The sequence below is a fragment of the Borostomias antarcticus genome, assembly GCF_949987555.1.
Source record: "Borostomias antarcticus genome assembly, chromosome: 3".
NCBI lineage: Eukaryota > Metazoa > Chordata > Actinopteri > Stomiiformes > Stomiidae > Borostomias > Borostomias antarcticus.
The window spans coordinates 6,595,239-6,617,628 of record NC_140236.1 but is presented as its reverse complement, the minus strand read 5'-3'; the positions used below and the strand labels follow the sequence as shown (position 1 = coordinate 6,617,628).

General features: G+C 44.9%; 2 protein-coding genes and 1 long non-coding RNA gene across 6 annotated transcripts; 2 read left to right on the top strand and 1 right to left on the bottom strand.

The window, feature by feature from the left end:
• Nucleotides 1-836: 836 nt before the first annotated feature.
• On the bottom strand, nt 837-6,461 carry lzic (leucine zipper and CTNNBIP1 domain containing). 4 transcript variants are annotated; one of them, XM_084435875.1, is made up of 7 exons: nt 6,431-6,461; nt 5,881-5,992; nt 2,991-3,126; nt 2,754-2,852; nt 2,529-2,624; nt 1,604-1,685; nt 837-1,495 (listed from the first exon to the last, which is right to left on the bottom strand). In XM_084435875.1, the coding sequence occupies exons 2-7, from the start codon at nt 5,979-5,981 to the stop codon at nt 1,440-1,442; spliced, it is 570 nt and encodes a 189-aa protein (XP_084292001.1). In that variant the 5' UTR covers nt 5,982-5,992; nt 6,431-6,461; the 3' UTR covers nt 837-1,439. The 4 variants fall into 4 exon arrangements, with proteins under 4 accessions (XP_084292001.1, XP_084292003.1, XP_084292002.1 ...); XM_084435877.1 differs by lacking the exon at nt 6,431-6,461 and adding an exon at nt 6,296-6,424 and having other exon boundaries at nt 5,881-5,988; XM_084435876.1 differs by lacking the exon at nt 6,431-6,461 and adding an exon at nt 6,296-6,409.
• An 899-nt stretch (nt 6,462-7,360) lies between these two features.
• On the top strand, nt 7,361-19,214 carry LOC311307523 (nicotinamide/nicotinic acid mononucleotide adenylyltransferase 1-like). The gene is made up of 4 exons (XM_084436339.1): nt 7,361-7,497; nt 7,688-7,871; nt 17,311-17,435; nt 18,422-19,214. The coding sequence occupies exons 1-4, from the start codon at nt 7,383-7,385 to the stop codon at nt 18,823-18,825; spliced, it is 828 nt and encodes a 275-aa protein (XP_084292465.1). The 5' UTR covers nt 7,361-7,382; the 3' UTR covers nt 18,826-19,214.
• A 670-nt stretch (nt 19,215-19,884) lies between these two features.
• LOC311307524 lies at nt 19,885-22,185 on the top strand. The gene is made up of 4 exons (XR_014630371.1): nt 19,885-20,346; nt 21,462-21,630; nt 21,789-21,888; nt 22,047-22,185. It is a non-coding gene; the product is annotated as an uncharacterized lncRNA (long non-coding RNA).
• Nucleotides 22,186-22,390: the final 205 nt, after the last annotated feature.

The window sequence follows — 22,390 nt, the reverse complement described above, 5'->3', positions numbered from 1 at the left end:
GGTTACTATTGAATGCACATCATTTTTAAGACTTGGAATTGCCAGTTATTTTCTGGATTATACTCTTTGATCAACCCCTTGGATAATCTGATCCAATCAAATGCCACTGCCCTGTAAATTGTAATGCATACACATAACATTGAAACACAAAGGGGCTTTTACTTTGCATGAATCACTTCCAACAGAAGAAATAGTGTGTATTACAAGTGGAGATGTGAGACTGGAGTGGGAGACAAACTAATGTCTCAGATTGTCTGTTTCACAAATCCACACCACTCAAACATGTTTGGTTTATTTTATCTTTGCTCAAAATGGACAGGGGACACTGATTTCAGAACTGTTGAATGCTTCCTTTGTGCTTGTTGGGGCTGCTTTCACTTTTCTACCAATTGACAGGCAAATTGTAGTGAAGTTGATGCTTGCTCATAAACAAAATAAAGGACTAAGAGATGGGTACAAAAGTGTGTCTTGTTTGGTTTCTGTTCTCTTATCAGTGAATTCACTTTTAGGGAGTCACAGTATTGCTTAAGTGTTTAGGCTTTACAGTGATGATGGATGGTGGAAGGAGTCTATAGGGGAATATGGTGACGATAGTGCAACAGTGCCCCCTGGTGTTTGAAGAGGAGATATTTTGCTCACCTGCTACAAGAGCTGGCAAACATAGCCTACTCGCCCAGATGTAATTGGGGTGCACTATTATTATGTACAATTTCCTATGACCCTTATAGCGAGGCCAGGCTCAAAGACCAAAATACAAAATCATTTGGGTGAGAATTGGATGTTTATATCAGGAATACAAAAATCATAAAAAGCTCAAACTTAAATACCACTCACGATTAAATACAGAAAATTCACATTAGAAATATTCATATACAAAGGTAAAGCAAAATACACAATGTTAATCTAAAAGATTAACATTTATACTGTAAACCATTCCAGCTGCAGGTGTGTGTTCTTCAGAGATTGGAGCCAGCATTAGAAGCAACGGTCAAGTTGATATGTAATGCAATACAGGATTGATATTTAACACTGCAGTGGTTAATTTCAACACAGTTTGACATTCTCTAGTAATAGGCCTATACTAGGTAAGACATAGCAGTCTGATTTAAATGACACCCCAATAATCGATCAGTTGTAGTCATGAGGACATCTATTAGAATAAACATCAGCATTAATTAAAACTCTTTAAATATGTAAGAAACTTTACAACACTTCACACGATGTCCATATCCAACTAACTTGTTCATGTTCATTGTCATACTAACTTATAGTACCTAATGATGTTTACAATCTTCTTGAGAAGACCTTTTTTAAAGGGAGGGTTATAAAAAGTTTAAAAGTAATCCACTTGAACTGTATGATGATGATGATGATGATGATGATGTTTCATATGGGTAGCAGAAACACTGATTTAATTCACACAGTTGTACTCTTGACTGCTATGTATTGGGTTTTACACCAGAGCTGGCTAAAGCCAGAATCTTGTCTGCTGACCCTGTAAATGGTGGAAATTCTGGTTAGTAAAGGTATTGATATCAGCATAGTTCATTGAATACTCAAGTAAAATAATTTGATTGAATGAGGGTCAGTGAAAAAGCCTCACCTAGGCTTGCTGTGACCTTTTCAAACTGACTGAGAGTAGCAGTAGCATTTTCAGACAGAAAAGTCTCATCTTCTGGTGTAAGCTGGAGGAAGATTTTCACAAGGAAAATGTCAAAAATGAGAAAAAGGAACATAGGTCTACACCACAGTCACAAGACTCTTACAGCATGGCTGAAATTGTCGTTTCCTTATTTATCGACACTGTTATAACATGGCTTAAATTACTAACCTGATTCAGTGAACTTGAACACAGTAAAGCAATAATAATATCTCATTCTGATGTCATCACTTTCAAAGTCCTCACCACTTCTAGTCTTGATCTCAGGTCTTGTGTGTGGCAGTGTGAATACCAGACTGTGGCAGTGTGAATACCACGTTATGGAATATGTATCACACACATGCATCTCATCCTGATAATGGAACTATGTGCATGGACATAGTTCTCCCTAGTGCCTCTCTCTCTCCCTCCTATCTTCTAGCCAGGTCCAGTGGATGCCCCACTGTCACCAGCAGACCTCCCGGAGTCCGATAGATACCCCCGTGTCTGCTGTGGATGTCGTAGCATGTCCGTAGGATGTCCTCTCTCCTATGATGCTTTTTTAGCCTCTCTGAAATGTAATTTAATGTAATGTATTGCTTTATAAATGTTCTTAGCCGGTAGACAAACATACTCCTGGAGCTTGCTCGATTGCCTTGCTGAGAGGGGTCAGGGAAGAATTTTTACAGCTCACTTATCTGGCCCCCGGGTGATTACTGTTTTTTTGCTTCCCTCTGGAATATGTAGAGAGTGGGTCGTATGCCCACCTCCCTTGTTCTCTGTAAAGCGCATTGTGTTGCCTCTGGGTATGAAATGCGCTATACAAATAAAACTTTGATTGATTGATTGATTGATTGACAGTGGATCGCCTGGCGCTGACGTGTCTCACCTTCTCGCCCAGCTTCCTCAAGGCCGTGAGGATCTCCACCTTCTGCTGAGTGTAAACGTCTTGCGAGAGCTTCCCCACCATCACGTCGCGGTCCATCTACGCAGTTTCACACAACGAGCGGTGAGAAGTTATGCCACCACCATGGCACACGGTCTGAAAAGCGAATCTCACTCTTGTCCTTGAACCGCATCACGAGTATTAAAAAAACAGACTTTTCAGACAAACCTCAGCTAGTCTGATGCGCAATTGGCCTGGCTGCTTCCTGGCGAAGAGTCGGATAACTTCTGGGGTCTTGAACGCCTGGCTAATGGCCGCTTGGATGGCCTGAGGAAGAGGGGGATATCAGAGAGGTTTTAATACGCCGTGCATCATGACAGCAATGTGCAACGTCATTAGACTATTTGAAATGCAATGTCAGTTATATGACAGTATTAGTTATGACACATTATCCAAATTCCCCACCAGTTGCATTCCGCTAAGCTCATCCACAAGAGTCATGTCACCAGTCATTATCTTCTTCAGTGACTCGTGGAACTCAGTCAGCTGCTCCAAGGTTTCTTTTTTGGTCTCCTCATACTCTTCCTCCTCCAGGTCTTCCCTAAGGGAGATGGGGGGGAGGCACAATCACTGGACACTATCCTTTCAAAATTATGCTCTCAGTTTGATCCACAATCAAATCGAACCAAAAATAATCAGCAATAATAATCAGCAAGATACACCGAACAACCACAACATTAAAACCACCTGCGTAATATTGTTTAGCCCCCCACCGTGCTGCCGAAACAGATCTGAGCTTTTAAAACATAGGTGTCGTTTTGGAGTGGCGAGGTATGGCGCTTGCCATACCTTTACTTCTAGACACAATTTTAATTTGAAATCAAAATGAAATACGTTTTGTCTTTTGGTGTGATTTTATCCACTCCACAAAGGTAACTCTCCGGCTCTGTAGTTGAGCCCCAGATGAACGGGAGACAGAAGTCTGCAGTTCCTCAAGCCACAGATGTTAACATTAAAACCTCATCTGTCATTCTCATTAATCAAGGTGGGTTAAACAAACTGTAAAGACGTCATAATACTGTTGATTCAAATACATATTCATGAACAAGTCTGTGTCATGTTGTGTCACTATGAACATGTTCTATATTATTTTAGTGAAAAAAACGTGATTGTGAAGCTAACAAGCTGGGGACAGTAACACTACTTGTGTGTGAATAAATTGTGTGCAATCGTGTTTTGATATTTCAATAAGAGGCTGACCGATTATCGGTCACCGATATATCGGTACCCGATATGGCCTCATTTGGCCATTTCAGGTCATATCGGTATCGGTAAAATGTCTTCCGATACACGCCAATAGGAAAAATAAAATGTATGCAAAAAGTACATGTCTTGGGTCTGTTAAACCCTAGTGTAATGCTTTATTTCACACTACTTACAGTACTATTTAGCTGCTAGCCTGCTACAATATTTATTTTATTTTTGTTTATATGCCAAACTGTGATGCCAATGGTGCTGATATTGTTGTGTCTGTGTCACTCTACTTCCACGACTCCTTTTCTTAAGTTTTGAATAAACTTAAAGTCATTTAAGAAGATTTAAGGTTTAAGAAAGCATCTGTCTCTGTACTACTGTCACTGGGACTGTACCTTTGCATAATCATATCGGTGCAAAATCTTTGCACAATCCACATAGAAAAAGGCCAGTTTTCATTCCAGCTCAAAAATTCACTATATCGGCTGTATATCGGTTATCAGTGATTTTGCCCATTCTATAATCGTTTATTACACTGCCTCCATCATGGACACAGACACAGTCATCCATGGTCAGATGGGATAAGTAGATGAGGATGATAGACTGCTAGACGAAGGGTGTGGAAACGAAATGTCTAGCTGCGTACCTAGGACTGGAATGAGGAACTGATTAGCACTGATAATCAAGCGATTATAAGAATTCCAAAGTACCTCTACCGGTACACAGGGCGAATAAACTGTCTATTCTAGGTGATCAACTCAAATATGGTAGGAAAATGGACATACAGACGTCAGGGAGGGCAGCAGAGACATACAGGGACACAGGTGTGAGGTCTTTCAATAGATTAGTGATTAGGCTATAACAGTGTGGTTCAGCATTCAATAACTTACTTTTTGTATAGAAAGTATTTATGATACCACATTCTGTTGAACACACACCCTAAAACCATAGCCTACCTAATGAAAATTGACTCAATGGCAAGAAAAGGAATATAGTTCATCATCAAGACCTTAACCAAGGATAACTGGCTCTGATAAACTAAGTTTAGTTGCAACTACAGCAGTAGAGTGGTTATTATACTTGTCTGTTACATAGCCTGCTGTCTTCTTTGTTCATATTACTGTACCTAAATGTAATATAAGTGAACTGTATAGAAACAGCTCCCCAAAATTGACTATTGCACAACTGATTTCACAAAAGTTCCCCACCAAGGGGCCGATGTACTAACATGTTAGCACCCGTTTTTGTCGTTATTCCATCTCACCGTGCGCCTGACAACATATGGCATGTAGGAACAGACCGCACATGGGTCAAACCACATTCTGCCTGGCGCAGGCCCACAGAAGGGCAAGTTGCACTTTCCTACTCATACATATGCATTCATGGGACTGCACCACACACACTACACAGCAGCTGATCCCACAGCAACCTACACTACCGTTTGTGTCAATTCTGTCAAAGCTGGAACTGCTGTGTGGCTGACCTGTACGTCAAGGGAGGGAGGGGGTGGGTAGTAGTACTCGGACGTTCGACTGACTGTTCGGTACGCATCGGACACTAAAAAGAGTCGCTCAATTTTCACCCATCACTAGTTAGTACATCTGCCCCCATGGGGGGATACCCCTTCACCCAACCTTACCATCCCCTTCCTTGCCTGTTGCTGAAATTACACCACTGTTTTAAAAACGTGGAAATAATTCACCCTAACAATATCTTAGATTTTTAGCAACAAATAATGTACTAATAGTGTAATAACTCCCAATAATGGAATGTATTTAAATTTTTGTATGTAATAAAACCAATAATGTAATAGGTAGTAGGCCTAGTAGTATACTATAGTAGTAGTAGTAGTGGTCGTGGTAATAGTAGTAGTAGTAATGGTAGTAGTAGTAGTAGTAATGTAGCCTACTTCATTGATCCCCGGGGGGGAATTACAATAGATCTAAATATACATAAATCCAAATATACCAGAGGACACCTTCAGAGGTGGAGTCCATGCACGGGTCAGAGCTGTTTGGGGGGCACGGGAGGGACCGACACCACACTAGGTAGGTGGTTTTAACCTGATCGGTGTGACGGTTGGCTAGCTACTGTACGTTACCTGCACTCTTCCAGGTCCTGCAGCTGTTGCATCAACCTGTCCAATTGTTCTTCCATGTTTTGTTTCAGTTTCCCAGTTTCTGATTTCCCACGAGAAGCCATGCTTACACTCTCTGGAAAGAAAATCACGACTTAGTTGGGGGAGAAAAAAAAGCTGTTGACCACAACGAGAAGCTGTCAGTTGAAGAAAGTGTGAGAGGGATGGGGATAGTTAGCTACTCGTTTAGGGAGGATCGGTTGTTTGTCGACTGGGTTGTCGACTGGGCTGAACGTCAGCTAGTTAAAACATCGTGACAATATAAAGAGAACTATCTAGCTACATATTCAGCTCCTGTCGATCAAGCTAACGTTAGCTAGTGCTAGCTACCATAATAAACTAAGGTTAGCTAGCTTAAAAGAAACAATCTCACCGATACCTGCCTTGCCTTTTCAATTCACTGTATGCAGTCTTTTCAATGCGCTGATCAGCTTATGGTCGTGAAGGGCATCTCATTGACAATAAACCAAATACATAACTAATATTCATATATTATAACAGTGCGAAAACATACTTATCAATTACTAAACGCTGCCGAATATTTCCAGCGTTTCTAAACCGTGTTCGCTGTGGTTGTGAACATAGCTCGTGTTCCGTGGGTGCGGCCCCTCTGTTTCCGGTTAGTCCTCTCCAATCAGATGTCTGTATTTTTATCCGGTCAAACCCCAGCCATGCAACCAATGTCCAACCAAGGATCCAGGTAGCCTACTACTTTCATTTTAATGGGCAAACCTTTATTTCTGACGGTTTCACAGTGAGTGTAAGCCTCTATTTTCCTTCCCTAATAAATATAACTGTTTTGATTTATTAGCTTCGCCCGTAGTCGAGGGTTGATTTAAATATTTCCTATCGTGAGTAACTGTTTGCCACAGCTGTCACCGTAGTGCCAGACGTTTAGTCTAGCAGATAAAGGCTAGCTAAATAGAGGCTGCCATGATGTCACATAAATAGTGTAACACGCACTTCATAGGTCTGATTGTAATTGTAAAATACATGTGTTGTAGTGCTGCTACCGTATTATGTTTACGGAGGAACGGTGCAACCCTAGCCATGTTCCGAAGTCACCTGACCTGATTATACACAAGGCAACAGGATTTAATTAAATATTTCCTGTTGTGAGTAAATGGACTGCACTTATTATTATATGCCACCGTAATGCCAGACGTTTAGTCTAGCTGATAAATGCTAGCTAGATAGAAGCTGTCATGATGTCACATTAATAGCGTAGCACACACTTCGTAGGTCTGATTATAATTGTTATTGTAAAATACAAGTGTTGTAGTGCTGCTACCGTATTATACCCTAAAGTATGCCCTGGTTTTATGTTCTGAAGTCACCTGACCTGATTATACACAAGGCAATTTGATCACAGGCCTATTTTCATTGTATCATTATACTGTAGTCCTCTCTCTCTCTTCAGTGCTGATAATATTATTGTGGGTACAGCATTGATTCTGACGTGAGGAATGGAGCTTAAGGAGCCAACCAAAGTGGTCCTGCTGGCATGTGGGTCCTTCAACCCCATAACTAACATGCACCTGCGAATGTTTGAACTGGCCCGGGATTACCTCGAGGACACAGGTGGGCTATCAGTAGCTGTCCTTCACTGGTTACAGATTTAAGTGTTACTATGATTATTTTAATTTAACAATGTATTTCACCTATATTACATTTACTTACAAATCAAATCAATTTATTTCCGTAGAGAACAACGGCTGCTTATTTACTTTCAACACTTTTGAGCCTAGCCTAACTTGCGTGTACTCTTAAGGCCAGTACAGGGTAGTGAAGGGCATCATCTCACCAGTGGGAGACGGCTATAAGAAGAAAGGTCTGATTGAGGCCTGTCACCGTGTGGAGATGGCCAGGCTGGCCACTGACAGCTCTGACTGGATCAGAGTGGACTCCTGGGAGAGCCAACAGCCTGAGTGGGTGGAGACGGCCAAAGTTGTGCGGTGAGTACAACCTGGTCACGTGGTGATTCCGTACTCATTTGAGTGTGAGGAAGTTGGCTAACACTTCCTGCAGTTTGAGGTTGCAGAACTACAGTCAGCTAGAATCTAGCTGCTAGACAAAGTTTCAAAAACACACTGCATACCATAAAACACAGCCATGCTTAATAAACATAAAACAAAAAGTTTGGAAATTTGTGTTTGGTAGATTTTTACTCTGTTGTTACTATACTTTTATACTGCTGGAACGCCTGTTTATTTCCCTTTTAAATGGTGCCCCATTTGTAAGGAACATGCATTTGTGGGATGAGCAGCACAGCTGAGTATTTGGGGTGCCCCGCATGAAAAATGTCAAATCTTCTCTGCCAATGCCAAACAGCTTATTCTGCTGTTGCTATTAATTCTTGTTTGGTGGATTGGATGATTGAAGTATCAAGGAAGAAAGTAGACATATTGGCAATTTTAATTTACAATTTATTCATTTAATATACAGTCAGAAGCCTCAGGAGTGTGTGGAAGAACCATATGCAGCCACAACAGCCTGGCACCTCCTCCCCATGCTGGTCACCGGCCTGGTCACACATGGCTGTGGGATGGCATCCCATTCCTCAACCAGGATTTGTTGCAGGTTAGCCAGCGGGGTTGTTTTGGTCACTTTAGCACTTACAGCATGCCCGAGCTGATCCCACAAGTGTTCAGTTGGGACTGTTGGCAGGCTATTCCACTCTCTTTATTCCTTTCTCTCTATTCTCAAATTCTGGAGGTAGTCTCTAATAAACCCCACTCCGTGGGGGCAAGCATTGTCATCTTAGAGGATGGAGTTCGGTCCCAGACTGTTGTCCTTGTTACTGATAGACTTCAATCATCCAATCCACCAAACGAGCCATGTTCCTTACAAGTGGGGCACAATTTAAGGGGAAATAAACTGGCTTTCCAATGGTATAAAATGTATTGCCAAGAAGCATTGTTACAACAGAGTAAAAATCTACCAAGCACAAATTTCCAAACTTTGTTTTATGTTTAGAAGTTTATGCTTAGAAATGTATACTTGTACAAAGGTACAGCATATCTCTCCTTAACCAGTTCAAATGTACCACTCCCAAACACTTGAAGCCTTGATTACAGGGAATAAACAGGTGCAGGCAATTAAAGGGTGTGCCCTACAGTATACACTACCTATTCCCAAAATTACCCAAACCAGGTCCAGCCTGGTTTATGTGCGTGGCTGGCTTGTTTCTGTTCAGGACTGGTAGGATGGAAGCTAGCCATGTCACTGAAATAGCTGTGAATTGAAATTACATGAAATAATGTCTGATAAATGAAGATAGGTCTTGTCGCCTGGACACATCAGTTCCAATGCTTCCAATTCTAATCCAGCACAATAAGAGCGGGATAGTTAGCTCATGAGCTCACAACAACGAACAGAAGCTTCCATAACATTAATGGTAGCGGTCAGTGGCTAAAGCAGTTACATTGATGATAACATAAAGTCATCCCCACCAGGTCTTGAACCCCGGTCTCCCAGGTGGGAGTCCAATGCTCTGACCACTACTCTACTTGTGCAGTGGAGATCAACGAATTGGTTTTGGTGTTGTTCTTCCAGTCCCTAGTGTGGGTTGGGGTTGTCACATCCGTCACACGTTCCTGCAGATTCATTCATGCTCTACAACATCAGGAGGATTCGCCCTTTCCTCACTAATGAAACGGCGCAGGTACTCATCCAGGCCCTGGTCATCTCCCGCCTGGACTACTGCAACTCCGTCCTCGCTGGGGCACCGGCGTCTGCCATTAAACCTCTTGAACTTGTCCAGAAAGCTGCTGCTCGCCTGGTGTTCAACCACCCCAAATTCTCCCACACAACTTCCCTCCTCCGTTCCCTACACTGGCTCCCTGTAGCGGCTCGCATCCAGTTTAAAACTCTGGCGCTAACCTACAGGGCAATGAAAGGAACAGCCCCCTCCTACCTCCAGGCCATGGTCAAACCCTACACCCCCTCCCGACCGCTACGCTCTGCTACCTCAGGACGACTGGTTGCCCCGTCACTCCAAGGCTCCTGCAGTCGATCGACACGGTCACGGCTCTTCTCTGTCCTGGCCCCGCAGTGGTGGAATGAACTGCCCACTGATGTCAGGACAGCAGAGTCGCTGCCCATCTTTCGTCGCAGGCTCAAAACTCATCTCTTCAAGAAGTACTACAACAATCCTCCCACCTAAGCACTTATTGTATTATATTATATTGCACTGTACTTTAGATTGCGATAATTGCACTTTGCCTTCAGCACTAGATTATGCTCTTAGTCACTTGTTTTAGAGAGAAGATGCACTTGTGAGTTCTGGCAAGTAGTAGTACATTGGCTCTTCCTACGTTAAATGCAATTATTGTTAGTCGCTTTGGATAAAAGCGTCTGCTAAATGACTGTAATGTAATGGGTTAGAATAAGGGTTGGGGTTGGGACAGAATCTGACCTATAAGGCAAGGGGTAAAGGTTGGAGTGAAAGGATGAACATGTGGAGGTTTGGGGGGTATAGTCCCATAAAGTCATCCCCACCGGGTCTTGAACCCCAGTCTCCCAGGTGGGAGTCCAATACTCTCACCACTACTCTATTTGTGCAGTGGAGATTGGTGGTGGTTTTGGTGTCCTTCTTGATTTTGGTGTGCTGGGACTACTGCCTCTTGTGGTGTCAACAGAGAACTGCAGGCCAACATTGTCCAGAGTGACAGAGGGTGGGAGTGATAACCGGACAAATGCTATACTATACTAACGCTGGCTTACAGCCACGCACAAAAACACATAGACAAATGTAGGCTATATTGTTGAAAATATTTATTTCAGTACAACAAATGCAGTGTGTAGTAATGTAAAGGAATGTATGAGAAAAGCCTAGCACATTTAGATCAAGGTCCAGGTCAAATTACTTTAAAACCTGAGGTCATTCTTTTGCTAGTACGTTGTGCTAGCAAGTGTGCTTCATGTTCTGCTGGAGTGTTACCCAGGATGGTGGGATGTTTTCCAGAGTTCGAGACCTCTGTGTGGAGAGCTGTCCTTCTGGTTCCTGGTTGAAGGAAGGTTCTCAAGGGTTCTAGACTTCTGTGTAAAGAGCTGATCTTCTGGATCCTGGTTGAAAGTAGGTTCTCCAGGGTTCTAGACTTCTGTGTGGAGAGCTGTTCTCCTGTCATCGTTCACATCCGTGCTACTCTCTGGTTGGGTCGTACATCAGCACCTCTAATCTCTCCAGCAGTAACATTGACCCTCTACTGACCTCACTGGACATGCTGAGGAGATCAATTAAAGGACAATGCTCGTTTTTGACAACCTGACAACCCTCTGTAATATGATCTTTAGAAACGTCTTTCGAAACGAAATAGCTTCCTCGCACAGCGCGCAATCGTTGCTCCAGCACGCTGTGCGCATGCGTGCTGGAGCAAGTGAGGAAGCTATTTCGTTTCGAAAGACGTTTCTAAAGATCAAATTACAGAGGCATGTGAAAAACCACCACATGATTATGCTCTATGTAAGCACAACTAGCGATTCATGAAGACAGATTGATGAAAACAACCGCTTCGCGGCAGGAAATAGATTTTTAGAAACTGCCTTCTAAGTGCCCCGACCACCGACATTACATGGATATACTTGGCTCGCGCTGGATTTTAAATTTCTTCTACATGCCTCCGAACTACACCAATGTGATCTCGGTGAGTCAAACGTCTTATAATATGTCGTAAATAAGGTCCAGGTTGTCAAAAACGAGCATTGTCCTTTAAAGCAGCGTTGACCTCTGAGAAACACGTCCACATTCCCCAGGTGTCCTGTTTCCTCTGTCAGACAGTGCAGACGTTTCCCAGCCTGTGAAAGGACTGGGAGACTCAGAAAACATTTGTTGAACAGCTCTGTACCAAAAGTTTGAGCCGACACCAGAGGCCGACACCTACATCAGGAGCCGTATGCTGAATGAAGCCATAATAAAAAGACATACACCCGCGGTACATAACTGTTCACCAAATGTTTTACCACTATGAATGCCACCCAGTGTCTGAGCCACCCAGTCCTTTCACAGGCTGGGACACATCTACACTGTCTGACAGGACGCCTGGACAACGTGGACGTGTTCCTCAGAGGTCAAGTGTTCCTCAGAGGTCAACACTGCTTTCAGTGGACTCTTCTACATGCCCAGTGGACAGTGGAGGGTCAATGTTACTGCTGGAGAGATTAGTGGTGCTGATGTACGACCCAACCAGAGAGTAGGACGGACGTGAATGATGCCAGGAGAACAGCTCTCCACACAGTAGTTTAGAACCCTGGAGAACCTACCTTCAAACAGGAACCAGAAGAAGAGCCCTTCACACAGAAGTCTAGAACCCTTGAGAACCTACTTTCAACCAGGAACCAGAAGGACAGCTCTCCACACAGAAGTCTGGAGCTCTGGAAAACATTCCACCAACTCGGGTAACATTCCAGCAGAACATGAAGCACACTTGGTAGCGCAGTGTACTAGCAAAATAATGACCTCAGGTAATTTGACTTGAACCTTGATCTAAATGTGCTATGTTAGAAATGTCTAGTGTCAAAGCTAACATGAGAATACAAATGTTTGTATGTGTGTGTGTGTATGTGTGCACGTGTATGTTGTTGTTCTGTGTGTGTGTGTGTCTGTGGGGGGGGGGGGGTGCAGTTGTTCTGTGTGTGTGTGTGTGTGTGTGTAGTTCTGTGTGTGTGTGTGTAGTTCTGTGTGTGTGTGTGTGTGTGTGTGTGTGTGTGCACTGTCCGCACAGGCAGGCGAACATCCAAAACTGGATCTGTCAAATCTGTCAAAACAGACAATAGTAAGATTTTCAGTGCATTATCCTCACTGACAGTGTAATTCAGCCCAGAACATATATATCAGATAGATAAATTGATAGATCGATAGACAGACAGACAGACAGACAGACAGACAGACAGACAGACAGACAGACAGATAGACAGACAGATAGACAGACAGACAGATAGATAGATAGATATATAGATAGATAGACTTTACCAGCTTTTTCTCGTTAATAAGGACGTTGATGTCCTTCAGACCTGAAATCACAATAGTGAAGCTCGAGCTCACTGATGCAGGGTTCAGCTGGACGTTAATGTCCGTCAGATCTGAAATCACAAAATTAATATTGTTTAACCTGCAAAATGGAGAGCATCAAAAAACAAATGGCTGTCCAGGCTGTTTTGACCTCACCCCATTCCTGTCTACGAGTAGGTCGTCCCGAGCCTTTCAGAGCACGGGTGGAGGAGCAGGAGTGTCGTGTCTGTCTCTCCGACCTCAGAGGCTTGTCCTCCTCCTTCAGCGCCAGGCCCATCGGTGGAGTTGAGGCAGCTGGGGCGACACTCTCCCTGAGGTGAGAGAGGCTCAGCTTGGCCTCCAGCTGCAGCGCTAGGTCGTTGACCTCCTCCTCGATTGTTAGGGAGGCCATCAGAGGTGGAGTGGGTTTACTGGCACCAATGGTGTGAAGCGTTGTGCTGGCAGGTCCACTGGCAGGAGGAGGGTTAGCCCCAGCCTGCTCCCTGACCAGAGGGTTAGCTCCAGCTTGCTCCCTGACAAGAGGGCGGCTCAACACAAGCTTGGTCTCCAGCTGAGGTGTCAAGTCGACTTCAGCCTCGAGTGTTGGAGAGGCCATCACAGGTGAAGCGGGCTTAAGGGCACTCACAGGAGCACGGATGTAGGAGCAGGAGTGCCCTGTCTGTCTGTCCTTCCTCAGAGGCCTGCCCTCTGCCTCTAGTGCCAGGCCAATTGTTGCAGTGGATGTAGGGGCAACACAAGGCCAAAAACCTGTCTTCCCACTCTCCCTGAGGCGAGGGGGGCTCAGCTTGGCCTCCAGCTGAAGTGCCAAGTCGTTGACCACCTCCTCGAGTGTTGGAGAGGCCATCACAGGGGGAGCAAGCTTAAAGGCACTCACAGGAGCACGGATGTAGGAGCAGGAGTGCCCTGTCTCTCTGTCCTTCCTCAGAGGCCTGCCCTCTGCCTCTAGTGCCAGGCCAGTAGGTGGAGTTGGTGCAGGGGCAACACAAGGCCAAAATCCCATCTTCCCACTCTCCCTTGGGCGAGGGGGGCTCAGCTTGGCCTCCAGCTGCAGCGCTAGGTCGTTGACCTCATCCTCAATTGTTGTAGAGATCAACTGAGGTGGAGTTTTCTGTTTCAATGAAAAGAAAGTCACTGAAGCTAATCCAATAATTTATTTGCTCATTGCTCATGGTATGTAAGTAAATCCTGAGCTTGAGGTTCTCCCTCTTAAGCTCAGCTATAGAAATTGAGTATGGATATTGAGAAATGACAAGATCCTGAGAACCTTTATAGTGGCCTGGCATTAAAGAGTTGTCTGGTCTCAATAGAGAGTGGGTCTAGGTCCAGGACTGTACAAAACCAGATAAAGTTGACTGACCATGCTTACATGGTATATGAAATATAAACCTTTAGGGGGGTTACTTACCTTTTGGTAACCCGACATGGTCCCGTGTGGGCTGGACCAAGGCTCCATGTTGTGTTCTTGAGGGGAAAATTGGACGGTTAATTTAAATTAACTGGGGGCACAGGCTTTACAAGGGCTTTAAGTGTGGGTCAGGCAATTGGCAGTGAACCAGACAATTAACAGTGAACAGTCAACCAGACCACTACACTCACCCAGCATCTGCTTCCGCTGCTGTGGTGGAGTGGCAGCCAGAATGGAGGTCGTCCGAGACCTCCATTCTCTCGCACGCTCCCGAATGCCCAGCGGGTAGACAGCAGGATGCGCAGGAGCTGTAGGAGCCGAGGTTGGACGAGGGCCCATGGTCTGGGCGGAGACACACTGGATGGACGTGGACCAAGGCTCCATGTTGTGTTCTTGAGGGGAAAATTGGACGGTTAATTTAAATTAACTGGGGGCACAGGCTTTACAAGGGCTTTAAGTGTGGGTCAGGCAATTGGCAGTGAACCAGACAATTAACAGTGAACAGTCAACCAGACCACTACACTCACCCAGCATCTGCTTCCGCTGCTGTGGTGGAGTGGCAGCCAGAATGGAGGTCGTCCGAGACCTCCATTCTCTTGCACGCTCCCGAATGCCCAGCGGGTAGACAGCAGGACGCGCAGGAGCTGTAGGAGCCGAGGTTGGACGAGGGCCCATGGTCTGGGCGGAGACACACTGGATGGACGTGTGAGGGATGGCAGCCATGGAGGATCCAGAGGGCTGTGCAGGCAGTTTGATCTCCATGCTGGGCATGGCACGCCTGACGGCCATTTGCTGCCTGTATCTGTTGGTTAGATACACCCGTGGCTGTTTCTTGGGCCGGGCCAGGGCCACATACAGGGGCTTGGTGGCCAGGATGCGTCCGTTCAGCGCTGCAATGGCCCGGGAGGCCTCCTCAGGGGAGGACAGACACACAAACCCAAAGCCCTTGCTGCGGCCGCGCTCCATCACGACTTTGGCACTAATGATGGTACCAAAGGGAGAGAACTCCTTCCTCAGTCGCATCTCATCAATCTCTTCCTTCAAGTTCTTTATGTAGAGACTGATGCCGGTACACTGTTTGATTTGGTCGCCCAGCTCGGCCTCTCGTACATTTCTGGATTTGAAAGGGCCAGCAAACACCTTTTTACCGTTGAGGAGCATGCCATTGATCCTCTTGATGGCCCTCTCAGCGTCCTCCGGAGCCTCAAAGTGCACAAAGCCGTAGCCCTTGGAGCCGTTCTCGTCACTCTCCACTTTACAGGAGAGGATGGTGCCGAAGGCGGAGAAGGTGTCATACAGGGCCTGGCTGTCGATGGACTTCTCCAAACCCTTCAGGAAGATGTTCCCAATTCCGTTGTCCCTCAGGGTGCGGTCGCGTTGAGACCACGTGATCCGGAGCTGTCGGCCCATGACTGTTTCATAGCTCAAGGTGTCAAGAGCGCGTTTGGCGTCAGCTGGCTGCTGGAAGTTGACATATGCGTATCTTGAGGAGCGCCTGGTGATCCTGTCTCTACAGACCCGGATAGAATGGAGTGTCCCCATGGGGCTAAATAAATCATACAGCATGGCCTCTGTCACGTCGGGGTGCAGATCCCCAATGTGCAGGGAGGCCATGGAGAAGTTAGGAGCACTGGATTGCATTGCATACACCAACCACTTCAAAATGTCACTGACCACTGACAGAGAAAAATTTAACTATGAACTAGAATGTGGCTGTCATAGTCATACTGTGACATCATTGTGTTCAAATATGATGTCATATCATTGTGAGACAATCTGTTACAGTATGGCCAAACTTCTAATTCTAGAATTGCCATGACTGACTCAAGTCAAGGAAGAAGTATTAATTATTTATATAGTTAGGTTAAATAAGTTTATTATTATGGCCTGTGCAAAAATTTAATAAAAATAACAAAATTAATATGACTAAGGCAACAAACTCATTTTGTCCTGATTCCCCTCCTTGAATAGAGTGTGTAATTCCGATTATATCCACTGGGTGGCAATGCTGTAAAATGGGCATGGGGAGTAGAGTGTCAAAATAACGCTCGTTTGGAATTCCCTTCAACATCATTTTCAGGGCTGTCGCATGTCAACAGCCTGTCACAAACTATGGCTTACCATAACCATTGTTAATGAATGAATCTTATATTAACTGAAGCTAAGCTTTCGGAGAGGGAAAGTCATGTGTCCCGATCTCAGACGATGTGGCAGGCAGGTTGTTTTGGAGTTTTGGTTTTACACGTGCATGTTTCGTTTGCAGTGAGAGTGCAGTTATTCTTTTGCAGTGCAGTTTACATTATTTTGCAGTGAGAGTGCAGTGTTATAATTTAAGCCTGGAGCGTCTGGGGGGCGGGCAGCTATAGGGGGTTTGGGGAGCGTCCCGAGCCATGCTGGTGTGCATTTGAAATGAAATGATTAATATAGCCATGTCCTTTTTCTAACGCCTGTGTGGTGTGTGTGTGTGTGTGTGTTCTGACGCCGGACCCCACCGGTTAAAAAAAGGTGGTGGCAGCGCAATTCGCTATTGAACCCAGAAACCAGCTCCTCCCTCTGTTGGGTGGTTCTGGTTCTTTTCAGTAGGCTACGCCAGATGCAGCATGCTACATCCAAACTGTGCCTGCTACATCTGGTGTACTACACCTGCACACACTCAACATAACGAGACAATCAAAACAAACTGACAAAATTAACTGAAGGATTTGCAGCTAGAGATGAATGCGCTGATATGGTCTCAGTCTCAGTGAAGATAATATGAGGAAGGTGTTTTTTATAGTCAGGGAGTCTGAAACAAAAGCACCGTTCGTGCTGACTATGCATGACTGGTTTTCATTGATGTCTCATTAACTGGCTGAACTTCAACTGTCACCCCGGTGCCAAAAGCCACCCCATTGTGTGAAATGTTTTGGAGCCATACGCATCCCATGTTACTAAGTACGGTCTCATTCGGAACATGTCCCATCTTGTCTCTGTTACCTAGACACCACTATGGAGAGGTGGTGGCCGCAGATCAGAACAATGACGAAGTGGACACTGTCAAGCATTCCAAGAGGAGGAGGATGGAGGAGCACGCTCCTGAATGCCCAGCCTCCTATCACGCAAGAGGTATATTCGAAAACTAGCGTACTCAAGTCAAAGACAAAAGAAGTGTGTATAGCAAACTACTACGGCCAAACACTGTTCAAGGGAGCTTACATATTTATATCTTTAAATATATTATCTATATATCTATTAATAGTCTGATAGTCTGCCATCTGTATGGAAGAGGTCTGGTCTTTCAAACTACAGTAGTGATATTGACGGCGATGAGTTTTGAAAAGTAGAAAGACCTTGCTACAGTTGTTCTACACCCAGAGACAGAGGGTGTGAATGTATGGTAGAGTGGCAACACCCCGTCACACCAACTGAAGGAGAAAGGTAAGGTGAGACAGCAGGTGATCTGCCCAGAGGTGAAAAGGTAAAACAAGAACAAACGGTGCTGAAGACTCCATTGTCTGCAGCATCTCGGAACATCGTGATCCAGCCTTCCAACCTCGTCTGGCAACATTCCTCACACATGCATGAAGCCGATTAACCCATGTAAACCTTTGATGTTACATGGGCTACGTAGGCGAAGTATGTCATGTATTATACCTCCCTAAATCGTTTTATCTCATTTGACCAGAAACGCACCCATTTCAGCTATTGCCTTTTGTTCATTTTCCTAATGCAAAATTTTCCCATTTATTTTTGAATTCAGGTATTCTAAATTAACTTAAGGATTCTCAAATCAAAAAGCAGTTGAAAGTGGTTTAACATTCCAAAGCATCCCCAAATCATAAATCCCACTATTCAGGGTAGTCATTGTGTAAACGGGATTTTCAGTGCTTGTGATGATTTTAACAGTGACTTAGTTTCACCCCATTCTCTTTCTCTCTCTCCCTCTCTCTCTCTCTCTATCCCTCTCTCTCTTTCTATCTCTCCCTCTCTCTCTCTCTCTCTCCCCCTCTTTCTATCTCTCTCTCCCTCTCTCTCTCTCCCTCTCTCTCTCCCTCCCTCCCTCTCTCTCTTTCTATCTCTCTATCTCTCCCTCTCTCTTCGCTCCCCGTCAGACGGCCCTCAGCTGAAGTTGCTGTGCGGCGCCGACGTGCTGGAATCCTTCGCCGTCCCCAACCTCTGGAAGCCGGAGGACATCTCCGAGATCGCGGGCCGCTACGGCCTCGTCTGCATCACCCGCAGCGGCAGCGACGCCCACAAGTTCATCCACCAGACGGATGCCCTCTGGAGGCACCGGCAGAACATCCACGTGGTCCGCGAGTGGGTGACCAACGAGATCTCGGCCACTCACGTGAGGCGGGCGCTGCGCCGCGGCCGGAGCGTCCGGTACCTGCTGCCTGACCCCGTGGTGCGCTACATCCGGGAGCAGAGCCTGTACAGCGCGGAGAGCGAGCAGAAAAACGCTGACGTCGTCCTGGCCCCTTTGCAGAGATACACAGGCTCCGCCTCCTCCAGCTGAGCTAGCCTCCCCATCACCCGCTGCCTCACAGCCTCCCCCAGGACCACCTCTCCTCTAGCGGGGGCGGGGATAGGTTTTGTGGCTGGACTGATTATTGTCGCTTTTTGTTTCCGTTGGTTTTTGACTCTGAAGTAGTCCACGTCCGTCCGCCAGTGCCTCGTCAAAAACGCGTGACTTTTCTGATAAGGAAGATTTAGTTTGCTCTGTTTCAGTAGAGCATCTTTTCTTGAGGTCTTCTCTTCACAGGACAGAGGTGGAACAGAGACGGGACAGAACGTTTGCTAAATGCTGTGAAAGCGCCTTGTGATTTGTAGGTCGAAGTATAGCATAGTTATAATCCAATCAGCTGACACTAGAGTGTCATACGCAATAATGTTCACATTAGTGCCGATACAGACAGCAGCAAGGGTTGCCCTTGATGTGTTGTGTATTAGTGAAATTGCATAGCGCAACCTTGGTCGAGACAGGGCATTTACTGATTCTAGTGTGAAGAAATTAGAATAGCCTACCTTGTTTAAGATCAAACATGTTTTACATGGAAATGAGACACCACTCCAACCTAGTAACCTAGTCTGTCTGTTTTTGAATACTGGTGTGAGAGCAACTGACTGTTTTTAATGGGTGTGTTTTACTGTTCTCATACAGAACGGTGCTAAAAGATGCATGGAACCTGACAGTGATGGTGGAATGTAAAAGGGATAACGGAGACGGTACAAACAAACAACTTCCATTCAACACCTCAACACCTCAAGTTGTTAACAGTGGCACTCAAACAGAATTGAATCTAAGCATAAGCACATTACTACTGTATTTGATATATACTGTATCAGCAAGGAACAAATGAAATGCATTCATCTTCATAGTCACATTCATCTTGGTGTTTTTGGCAATGTCAAATGGCCACACAAGGGGTTTTTTTCTACTTCAATAGCCTTGGCAGGAAAACACCCCTGACTTCTGCATTCCGCCTGTTTTCTGAATAGTGTCGATAGTTTAGTTTGTCTTTCAGTTTCTCATTTGGAGAGCTAGAGAGAGGAGCTAGAGAGAGATTCAACTATGTTCATTTTCCAAGTTGAAGTGATGTATGGGCGAATTGAAAAATGGCCTCGTCTTCAAGTGAGATGAAGAGAAAGTAGGCTACTACTTTGTCACCTACTTATGTTCTACAGTAGGTCAAATACTTTAATAATTGTCTGTGCTCCCCGGGGGAGAAGAGGATTGTCATACAAGCTGCACGCAGAGAAAAGTATGACATGTCTTGTTCCCATCCCATATCTTAGAGGAGCACCAACCCCATCCTTAGCCCTCAGGTGACAGCGAATGAACAGAAGGCACACCTCCCTCTATCCCTCATAAGCGAGTCCCTGCCATAGCCAACATCCTGTTCTGTCTACAGGTGACAGTTTTTCCTCCACCTTCGTATTGCAGCTTGAGCACCCTGTCTGAAAATGCCAGTGGGCTTCTGTGGGACGTGGGACATGCTCAGCAATGTCAACATGGAGGATTATATGATTGCACTTGGTAAGTTCTAAATTGTAAAAATGTAATATCTAAAGTGAACGCCTGGTCATCTCCATATTTTCTTCATTGAATTTAGGTCATTATGATGATGCTACAGTATGCACGGTTTTCAGGACCAGAGTTGAGTTTTTTAGTGTCTTGATCATTTGATAACCGATCATTGGTGGTATTAAGAGACTTGGTTTGACACGTTTACCTTGCCGGGCAGCTGGATGGGCGAGACTGTAACAAACCAACTGGCGCGTCAGGCTCAGGGCGTGTGTTTCTGCTCGCTCCTTGTACTTACCATTGATCCATCCATTTGTTGACTATGCAAATATTACTTACGCTTGTTGAATCAGTCAAATGTTATCAATTTCACTGATATTGTGTGTGAAAATGAGACACAAGTTCAAGTAGGCCTATTTGTCGATATAGGCTATAGGCTACATTGGAATATGCTGCCATATGAGAAGAGCACAATCCCAGCTGTCTGGGATCCTTGACTATGTTCTTAGCTCTGTTAAGAACCCTGCTTGTGTAAATGTTCTTTAAAGATGGAAGATCAGCACCAATTGTGATGAGCTATACAGACAATTCTTTCTAGAGGTTTATGATTTTGAGAAGTCAAGTTGCCAAACCAAACATTGATGGAACCAGTTAGAATGCTGGCAGTAGAATTGGCACAGATTGATTACAGGCCAGTGCTCATTTTGAATTTCTTGTTCATAGAAAATAAAGTCGCTTATGTGCCTTCTTTATAATGGCTTGGAGACAGATCTTCTGGTGGCTGTAGACCAAGGAATTTGAATAAGCATTTCTACTTCTCCATATAGAATTGTGCTGTAGGCTACATTTTTCCTTCTGAAATCAACAATGACTTCTTTAGTTGTGCCTACATTAAAATGTGATTATTATTAGCACACCAGCTGACTAAATGATTCTCTATAATTTACTTCATCATCATTCACAATAAACACAGTTACTGTTGTATATTCTTAAAATTTAACAATAGAATTATTTTGGAATTTGGCAGTGCAATCATGAATAAAAAGTGAGTAGGATAATGGGATCAGCACGCTCACACACACACACACACACACACACAGGCTTATAAGCTCCCTGTCCCTCCGCAGGTATCAGTGCTATCACACGTAAGATTGCCCTGAGGTTGAATCTGAGGAAGGTGATCGAGACCTGTACGTGATTAAGACCCTCAGCCCCTTACGAAACTACACCTTTTCCTTCACACTGGGACGGGAGTTTGAGGAGTTCACCAAGGGACTGGATGACCGACACTGCAAGGTACTTGTCAGGCTCAGTCAAGTTGAGAAAATGTTGAATGTTCCATGTTATATGATGATGTTTTTGTACATTATTGACAAATGGTATCATTTTGTAAACGTGCACAAATTATATTCCGTGTGTGTGTGTGTGTGTGTGTGTGTGTGTGTGTCTTTCAGTCAGTGGTGACATGGGAGGGTGCCAGGCTGGTGGCTGAGGCTGGTGGCTCTGCGGAACAGAGGCTGGGCACACTGGATTGAGGATGATCAACTGCATTTGGTAAGAAGTTTGAACTGAAGACAAAAACTTCGCAATCGCAAAAGCGAAGTGGTTGGCGGGGGGGGGGGGGGGGGGTTGTTTATCACTTCTGCCTGTCAATGTGCGTGTGAATAGGCTAACTCTTATTCACCTAACATGTATCTTTTCTCTGTGCTTAGGAGCTGTACTGTGAAGGTCAAGTCTGCAAGCAAGTTTTCAAAAAGAGCATAGTGAATAAATGTTGAAGATGAATTGTCTGGACCCTAAATGATAGGGAGAGCCTTGTTAAATACATTTTCTGTTTTGTTTTGTTCTTGGACTTAACTGCTCATTATGCAATACAAACGAGAAGTACAAATGTGGGAATGGTGGTGGTGACGTTGTCCGGCCACTAGAGGGCACCATTTGATTATTGTTATCAGATGGTCTGGTAAAGTCCCTCTGATCATGGATGGAAAACCACTGTTTCCTGCACATCTCTTGGATGGTAAACCGAAGCTTTGAAAAATGAGTTTCACATTGC

What these genes read in the sequence shown, in the direction of transcription:
- lzic (XM_084435875.1), bottom strand. Translation starts at nt 5,981, where the DNA reads ATGGCTTCTCGTGGGAAATCAGAAACTGGGAAACTGAAACAAAACATG. An exon ending in TGCGCATCAGACTAGCTGAG is followed by an intron (nt 2,625 to 2,753) that starts GTTTGTCTGAAA and finishes GAAACTGCGTAG; the next exon opens with ATGGACCGCGACGTGATGGT. An exon ending in AAAGGTCACAGCAAGCCTAG is followed by an intron (nt 1,496 to 1,603) that starts GTGAGGCTTTTT and finishes CACCATTTACAG; the next exon opens with GGTCAGCAGACAAGATTCTG.
- LOC311307523 (XM_084436339.1), top strand. Translation starts at nt 7,383, where the DNA reads ATGGAGCTTAAGGAGCCAACCAAAGTGGTCCTGCTGGCATGTGGGTCC. An exon ending in GAGACGGCCAAAGTTGTGCG is followed by an intron (nt 7,872 to 17,310) that starts GTGAGTACAACC and finishes TCTGTTACCTAG; the next exon opens with ACACCACTATGGAGAGGTGG. An exon ending in AGCCTCCTATCACGCAAGAG is followed by an intron (nt 17,436 to 18,421) that starts GTATATTCGAAA and finishes GCTCCCCGTCAG; the next exon opens with ACGGCCCTCAGCTGAAGTTG.